Source organism: Micromys minutus (assembly GCF_963924665.1).
Source record: "Micromys minutus genome assembly, chromosome: 32".
Lineage (NCBI taxonomy): Eukaryota > Metazoa > Chordata > Mammalia > Rodentia > Muridae > Micromys > Micromys minutus.
This window is the reverse complement of record NC_137967.1, coordinates 15,723,423-15,732,097: the sequence shown is the minus strand read 5'-3', so window position 1 is coordinate 15,732,097 and position 8,675 is coordinate 15,723,423. Positions and strand designations below refer to the sequence as shown.

Sequence of the window (8,675 nt, the reverse complement as noted above, 5' to 3'; positions counted from 1 at the left end):
CAAGGAAAGGCTTGCCCTCATCAGAGATTGGAGTGGAGTGTTCAACTTACTATAGTCCTCATTAGAATCATTTCATACAAGCGCAGTGACTCTAACCTGTAATCCCAGCAGTGGGGAGGCTGAGAAAAGAGGTTTGCTAGTTCCTGGCTAGCCTGAGCTATAGTGGAGATCTCATCTAAAAAAAAAAAAAAAAAAAAAAAAAAATCAAGAAAGAGAGGGCTGAAGAGATGAATCAGTGGTTAAGAATACTTGAGGATACTTAATACTGCTCTTAACCTGAAAGGACTCACTCTGGTTCTGTTCCCAGGATCCACCAGTGACCGGCAACTGTCAATAACTTCAGTTCCAGAATACCTGATGCCCTCTTCTGACTTTTTCAGGTACTGCACTCACGTGGTGCACATACATATATACAGGCAAAACCACCCATATACATAAAATAAAAAGCAACAAAAATCGATGTCACAGGGCTTGCAAGCCTGTTTAATTCCAGCTTCGGGGATCTGGCGCCCTCTTTTGGTCTCCCCAAGCATTGCACTCACGTGCATATACCTCTCCACAGACGTGCATCTAAACCAAAATCAAATCAAAATCTTTGAAGTTCAGATTTTCACCAAATCATCAATGTCATTATCACTTCATTCTTTTCTTACCTTTGTTTCTGTTTTCATTGTTTTGTTTTGCTTTGCTTTGTTTCAAGACACAATTTCTCTGTTTCACCCAGGTCGAGCTAGAACTTACTGTGTAGTTCAGGCTGGTCTCAAACTCAAAGATGCACCTGTCTCTGCCTCCCTAGAGCTGGACTTAAAGGTATAATTCGCCATGCCTGGCTTCACTTCATTATTTCACAGTGTACAAAAAAATAAAATAAAATAAAAATTATAATAGTAATGGGATCCTTCTGGTATGTCTGAAGACAACAACAGTGTACACAAAATAAATTAAAAAAAAAATTAACAGACTGACATTGACGAATGGAGTCTTGGGTTTTAAGTTCCCATAGCCTAGCTGAGGATTTGGATGCTGGTGTGCCTGTCTAGCATGGACAAAGCTCTGGGCTGATCATTACCCCAACCAATATGATAACACAGCCTAGCACTTGGGAGGTAGGGGCAGTAGGACCAAGAATTCAAGGTCATCCTTGGCTACTTAGGAAGTTCAAGGCTAGCCTGAGCTACATGAAACTTTTGTCTCAAAACCAAAACAAAACAACTCCCCCTTTTACCTCCCCCAAAACCTCAATGACCTATTTGTTAGACTCTTTCTTAATCCATCGGACTTTTCCACAAAAATGAGTCTCAGGAAATAAATGCATTTACTAATGAGTTAGAAATGAAAAATAAATACATTCAAGGGAATATTATTCAGAGCCTACAGGGAAGGTAACTGAGACAGTCAAACACAACGAGACAACACATCTCAGTCCCCAGAAAGAAGGTAGCTACAGGAACTGATGCAGGAGCGAATGCACCGATTTTATCAATTACCTAAGACAAGTCCAGACCTGTGAAGAGCTCTTCGTGAACTTCCATCCAACTCTGATGAAGAAATGAGAGGCCAGCCCGTGGGAACGAGCAACCACAAAGAGGACGAGGTATAGACAAGTGTCAGACGGTGATTTATACAGAGCACGAAGCCAAAATGATGGAAGCCACAATTATCAGCCTAACTGTGATGATTGGGTGGTGATGTAACATGAAACTTGATGTCCCCTTGTTTTGTCCTCCCGTGGGTCCTTGTCCCGTGGAAACACAAGTCAGAGCCTTCAAATCCCACTCTGATTGGGTCCTCTCGAACCCAAGGTTTCTTGTTTGTACAGAGTTTTAGTGTGTGTGTGTGTGTGTGTGTGTGTGTGTGTGTATGCCCCATGTGTATGTGAACATGAAGAGGTCACAAAAGGGCATCAGATTCTCTGGACCTGGAGTTACAGGAGGTTGTAAGGTCCCTGATGTGGGTGCTGGGAACTGAACTAGGGTCCTCTTTAAGAGCAGCAGTGTTCTTTTGTTTTTATGATGTCGTTGTGTTTCATTTTTGTGTGTTATTTATTTTTATTTTTATTTATTTATTTATTTATTTTTAAGGCAGGGTTTCTCCGTGGAGCCCTGCCTAGCCTGGAACTCACTTTCCAGACCAGGAAACTCAGAGAACTGACTGCCTCTGTCTCCTGAGTGATGTGATTAAAAGCATGCCCTACCGATACCAAAAGAAGAGGAGGAGGAGGGAGAGGAGGAGGAGAAGAAGAAAAAGAAGGAGAAGGAAGAGAAGGAGAAGGAGAAGAAAGAGAAGAATACCAGTTCCTGTTGTTTGAGACAGTCTCCTGCAGTCCATGATGACTTCAAACGACCTTAAGCTGACTCTCCCCCCTTCACCTCCAAGCACCGGTTTCCAGGTGGAGTAATCTCATCCATCTCAAGCCTGTCTCCTCCCGTGCTCCTCCCTCTCTGGCATCTTCTGCGCTCCCTCTGGACCTCCACGTGGGAGTCCTTGATGTGTGTTCTAGGATCAGGAGGTGAATCTGCAGTACTGGGACAGAGGAACCGGAGAGGTAGCATGCGCCTCATCTCCTCGGCAACTTTCCACTCCCAGCATGCATCTGGCCTCGGGCTCTGCCACCTGCTGGGTGGGGCCGGAGTAGGGCGGTGAGGATAGGGATGGGAAAGATCTCCCAGGAAGGCTGCTGGGCTGTTAGGAGTGGTAACTGCTTAGCATTCCCACCCTCCCTTTGCCTGCTTTCCAGAAACTTCATTTTTCATTCTTTATGAGTCACCCCTCCACACACACACACACACTTTTCTCTAGAGACTAAAACTCAGGCTACTGGAAGTTTTCCCATTTATCTGGGTGGTGACTGGGGTCCCCCACCAATCCATATTTCATCTTCCCCTAGTTGGGGGGAAGATGGGCTCAGTTCAAGGAGGAGCTGCTAGAGACGTGAGGAAGAAAAGCAGGACAGATGTGCTCCTGGAAAGGGTACAGGGTGGGCGGGGGTGGGGGAAGGCACTTACAGACTACCTGGCCTAAGCCACACCCTACATCTCCTGGTGAGGTTCTGACACATCTGGACACCCGGAGGCTTCAGTCTGGTCACTGTTAGGGTACCTTCTTTATTTGACCCTCCATTACTGGCCACTTTAAATGTGCCGGACACACTCTGGTAACCTGGGGGTGGGGTGGGGGGGGATGCTCAGCATAGGACAAGAAAGGATAATAGGTTTCCTGGGGAACCCCAATGGATAGCCCTGAGTTATTATGCCTGTCTTCAATGGCAGAGGCAGAGCTGCCCTGGACACAGTAGTAGCCTTAGTGCTTAGAAGAGGCCCCTTCTGGGAAGAGTTGGTCCTGGTTGCAGCAGGTCTCCAAAGAAGACCTGTCTCTGGCAGGGTGGGAGAGCATAGGAGGGGAGGTGGGCTGGTGGGGGAAGCACAGGGCAAACATCCCCAGTCTTGGTATTAAAGGTTGCCCCTATCCATAAACCTAGGGAAGGGGAGAGGGAGCAGTACCACCAGCTGGTGTGGGGGGCAGGGCAGGAGGAGACTCGCCCAGCCTTGACAGCTTTGCCCTAGGGCAGGGGTCTGTGCCAGGTGTGGGCGTTGGATGGAAAGGGAGGAGCTGAACCATCACCTTGCTTTACTTAAGGTTCCCTCCCTCAGCTACTGGCCACATTGTTGCTGTATCGCTGCATCAGCCATGTCTGTAAGTGTTCTTGAGGGTGGGGGCTGACTGGGGGGATCTGGGTCTCAGGGAAGGGCCAAGTTGGGAAGCTGGGACTGGCTGACCCCTTTCCCCAAACAAAAAACCGGTATCAGGGGTTTTACCCCTGATAGCAGCTGCCTGCTATCTGTCTCTGGGTTTCACCAGCACACCCCCGATGGGCCATCCCCCTGCTGGCTTTTCTTTCTTCTAACTGCATTGTGAGACCCACATCTGTGGGTCTGTCTCTGCCTCTCCCTGAATCTGTATCCTTCTTGGTTTCTGTGGAGTTCCTGGCTGGGGCTGACCCATCTGTTTGTCTCCCTACTTCTCATCCTCACCCCACCCAAATCTTACAGGCCACCCAGCACAAGACCTCACTGCCTCGGGGTGTCTGCGAGGGTACTGTCGTGAGAATCCGAGGTGTGGTCCCTGAACAGGCTGGAAGGTGATATTCCAGGTTCCAGGGGAAAGGGTGGGTGGGGTTTCTCCTGGTTCAGTTGAGTTCTGTTTCTTAGAGCCCACATAGGATGTCCCTGGGACCTTGTTTGCCAAGTGGGGTCTTGGATTCTCTATTGCTAGATTAATTTGGATATATTTACTGATGTTCCCCAAGACTTGTGGGTGGGTGCCCAGGTCTCCCTAAAAATCTGGGGTTCCAGAACAACAGTAAGAGTCCTTAGTTAGTCCTAGGATCTCCCGGTCTAGTTTTCCAGGACACTGGAAGAGCTGTCTTGGATCTTGAAGCTACCCCAGATGCCCAGAGTACCTGCTCATTAAGTCCGTGGTCGACTAAAATTGAGACCATGGGCTTTGTGGGAGTATTGATAACCTGGAATGGTGGGGTCCCTATAATCAAGTGCAGCGGGCCGTTACACCAGAACCCTAGGACAGCTCCGGGCTCTGGAAATGAGGGGGTCCTGGCTATAAACACAAGGGAGTCTCTCTGGGTGTGGGTGTGCCGGCGGAACCACATAAACCTGCGCCCGGTGGTTGCTGATCTCCGAGGCCTACTGTCTCCGAAGGTTCCATGTAAACTTGCTATGCAGTGAGGAGCAAGGGGCAGACGCGGCCCTGCACTTTAACCCGAGGCTGGACACATCGGAGGTTGTCTTCAACACCAAAGAACAAGGCAAATGGGGCCGTGAGGAGCGGGGCTCCGGCATTCCCTTCAAGCGTGGGGAGCCCTTTGAAGTGCTCCTCATCTCCACAAAGGAAGGTTACAAGGTGGGTCTTTGAAGGAGAACAGGCCAGACTCAGGTCTAGAGCCAAATACTGGAGACTGGGCTGTCGAGAATGGCAGGAAAGTCCTTGTGGGTACTCGAACCCGGGACCAGACCTGACCAGGCCTCCGTAGACCCTCTCTCCAGGTCCGCTTCTAAGAGCGACAAAACAGTGATCAAAAGCCAAGTGCCCAGGGGTTGGGTGTCCTAGCGGTACATCAGAGGAATACATTGTGTCCTATTACAATAGACAAACGACCCTGTTCTCCTTCTGAGGACAGAGAGGGAGGCTCGGGTGTAGTTAGCATTTTCCAGGGCTGCAGACGGACCATGGGCTCTCATCCTGCAGGCTGTGGTTGGGGATGATGAGTATCTCCATTTCAAGCACCGGATATCGCCCGAAAGCGTGCGCTTGGTGGAGGTGGGCGGAGACGTGCAACTGCATTCAGTGAAGATCTTCTGAGCAAGGGCCCAAGGGCTTGGCGGGGGTGGGGGTGGAGGGATGTAGCAGGATCCTCAAGGAGGATTGTGGATGGCGAATAAACTGTAGCTGTAGTTCCTGACTGTGTCTGTGTCCTTTATGTGTGACTGAAGAAGCTGAGGCCCAGGGAAAAACATAGTAACCCAATCTCAAAGGGAGCCTGTGTCTGAGACGCCGTTCAACCTGCACAGCAAGGACTTGCTGAGCAGCGGTGCAGCCGGGTTTTCCTTTGAGGAGCAGTCAGGTTTGGGGTGACGGTGGGGATAAAAAGTCAGGCAGTGTGACCCAGGTCGGTTAACTTATGGCCATTTCCCCAAGCCTCCCAAGTACGGGCAGAAATTACAGGGAGCACTACCACATCAGTTTTTAAATAATCTGTCTGTCTATCTGTCTGTCTGTCTGTCTCTGGTACCTGCACATGAATGAAAAGGGTGGCGTTACAAGGAGTTGCGAGGTGCCGGACATGGGCACTGGGAATTGAACTCAGGTCTAACACAAAGAACATCATGTGCCTTTGCACAGCAAGCCGATGTGTTCCGGCGGCCTGCTAGCGTTTGGAGGTACCTTTATATGACACGATGTCCTCTTTAGAAAGGTCACCAAAATGCCTCCTTTTGAAAAAGGGGGAAATGCTGAGCTTGGTGGCTCACGCCTGTTATCTCAGCACCCGGGAACAATTGCCCGTAGTTCGAGGCCAGCCTGAGACACACACAGAACGTGAGTCTGTCTCAATAAACAGATGAATTAGTTAATTAAAAACACAGGGGGAGTTCCGTTTTATCTATCTCATCTGAACCTCCCAAACTCACGACTTCCCGGGGCCCCTGGAGGTTCCCAGACAAGCAGGGATGGGCATCCTGCTGGGTGGACCCAGCTGGGAGCCTCTCCCAGTTTGGGAACAGGTCGCCACTCGCACATCCCCAGGGCAGACGCAGTGTCTACAGTCGACGATCCTCTGAGCTGGGCGGGGCGCTGCGGGCTGGCTTTGGGTCCCCACCGCCGCCATGCACCCCTTGGACACAGGTCCTGCGGTCCTAACCTGAAGATCCCGATCCCCACCTCCCCCGGACCTGACATAAAGAAGTGATTTTGACTGCGGGCACAGCCTGTAAGTTGTTTTTTCAGGCTCTGCCAGACACAGCGCCCCGGAGCCAACACCGCTCCTCGCTGGAGACCAGGAAGCACTTCCTGTTGCCTCCACTTTAGGCAGCAGGTTGGAGCGCCAAGTTGTCCCTCTTTCCAGAACATTCTTACAGAGACACGCCCAAGAGGGACAAGCCACAGGTCTGGGCCCAGGTCTAGAGCACAAACCACAGTTCCCCCTGGCGGGCACCGTCTGCCTTGCCACCTAGATCATCGTGGGCGCAAGGAACTCCCCAGAATCTTTGTGGCTTCAGTAGGACCCTGGAGACCGGGTCCCAGGATCCTGCTCTTCCTCCACCAAAGATTTTCTTCCGCTGGAGACCCCTCATCTTGCCCGCACCCTAAATACCCAGAGGCTGCGCTAGGAACGGGCGCCCCCCAGTGGTAGAAGAGAATTCTAGAAACACCGAAGCTGTGTTCCGAGTTACCTCTTTTTCTTTTTGAAGTAAATTAATCTTGTTGTTATTGTGAATGGTGTGTTTGTGTGTGCATGAGTGCGTTTGCACAGGTATGAAGGCCTAATGTTGATCTCAAGAATCTTCTTCTATCCTGGTGTAGCGGCGCACACTTTTAATCCCAGCACTCAGGCGGCAGAGGCAGGTGCATCTCTAAGTTCGAAGCCAGCCTGGTCTGCAAAGTGAGTTCCAGGACAGCTGGTGCTATCTTGGGGGAAAAAATCTACCTCTATCACTTTTCAGTTTATTAATGACTAAATCTCAGAAAAATCTCCCAGATCCTTGTTCTTTCCTGAGAGGGAGGCTAGGCAGCTTACTCTGGGATCCTGTATTCACTGGCCTTTTATAGCAGCCCTGCCAAATGCACCAAACCTTTATGAAGGTTCTGGAAATCATTTCTTTTATCATCTTCATCACACAGACACTTTCAACCCTAAGCCATCCTCCATGTCCCTTAATGAGTGAATTATTCTTTATATATTGTTTTGGAGACAGGATTCACTGTAGCCTCTGGATGGCCCAGAACATACATACATACATACATACATACTTACATACATACATACATACATACATACATACTTACATACATACATTTATACATACGTGTGTGTGTGTGTGTGTGTGTGTGTGAACTCAGATCTCTGAGTTCAAGGCCAGTCTGGTCTACATATCAAGTTTCAGGATAGCCAGGGCTACCCAGATAAACCCTGCCTCAAAAATCAGAAACAGGGGCTGGAGAGATGGCTCAGTGGTTAAGAGCACCAACTACTCTTCCAAAGGTCCTGAGTTCAATTCCCAGCAACCACATGGTGGCTCACGACCATCTGTAATGGGATCCGATGCCCTCTTCTGGTGTGTCTGAAGATAGGAACAGACAGTATACTCATATACATAAAATAAGTAAATAAATCTTTAAACCAAACCAGAAACAAATCAAAGTAAACAAATAAATAAGTAATCAAATCCAGCAAAAATACGATGTCCTTTTGAGAAATATTCAAAATAAAATGTTAACTAAGAAGTGGTGTTGGCACAGTGGTGAACGGGGTCTGCCACCTTGCGTAGCCGATAGGTGGTTAGACCACTGGTGTTTCTAAGCACTGTTAGGGGTTAGAGAGATGGCTCAGCGGTTGAAAGTACATATTGCTCTTGCTGAAGACCCAAGTTCATTTTTCGGTACCCATGTTGGTGAGCTCAAAACTCCAGCCCCAGGGATCCATCTCCTTTTCCTGGCCTCCGACAGCGCATGAATATATGTGCAAACACCCACAGGCATGCATGTGTCTAAAAATAAAAATGGGCAGGGCCTGGTGGCCCATGCTGTTAACCCCAGCAGTTGGGAGGCAGAGGTAGGTGGACCCTTGTGAGCTCTAGGATTTGTAATGAGATGCTATTAAAAAGAAAAAAGGAAGTAGAAAACAAAAGAGAGAAACATATCAGCACACATGCTGTGCTCCAAGTTTTTGTATAAGGAATTTTCCCTCAAAGATGCTGTATTCACATTAGATGAGACGTATTCACATTAGCTAATTTTCCATCCCTGGTTAAGTGGCAGTGTGGTCCTGAGCTTCTCCTAACTGCACATTAGTCAGAGTTCCTACTGTGTATTAGTCCCTGGTTACGAGTGTTCTTAGAAGAAAACAAACATTGTTTAAAATCCTTCTTAAGTTATCTATTGTG

The 8,675-nt window shown here is 48.9% G+C and overlaps 1 protein-coding gene across 1 annotated transcript; it reads left to right on the top strand.

The window, feature by feature from the left end:
- Positions 1-3,687: 3,687 nt before the first annotated feature.
- Positions 3,688-5,376, top strand: LOC308413610 (galectin-7; the record flags this gene model as incomplete). Its single annotated transcript, XM_080908671.1, has 4 exons — positions 3,688-3,693; positions 4,050-4,138; positions 4,716-4,917; positions 5,263-5,376. 4 exons carry the CDS (start codon positions 3,688-3,690, stop codon positions 5,374-5,376), a joined length of 411 nt encoding a protein of 136 aa, XP_080764797.1.
- Between the last annotated feature and the right edge of the window lie 3,299 nt (positions 5,377-8,675).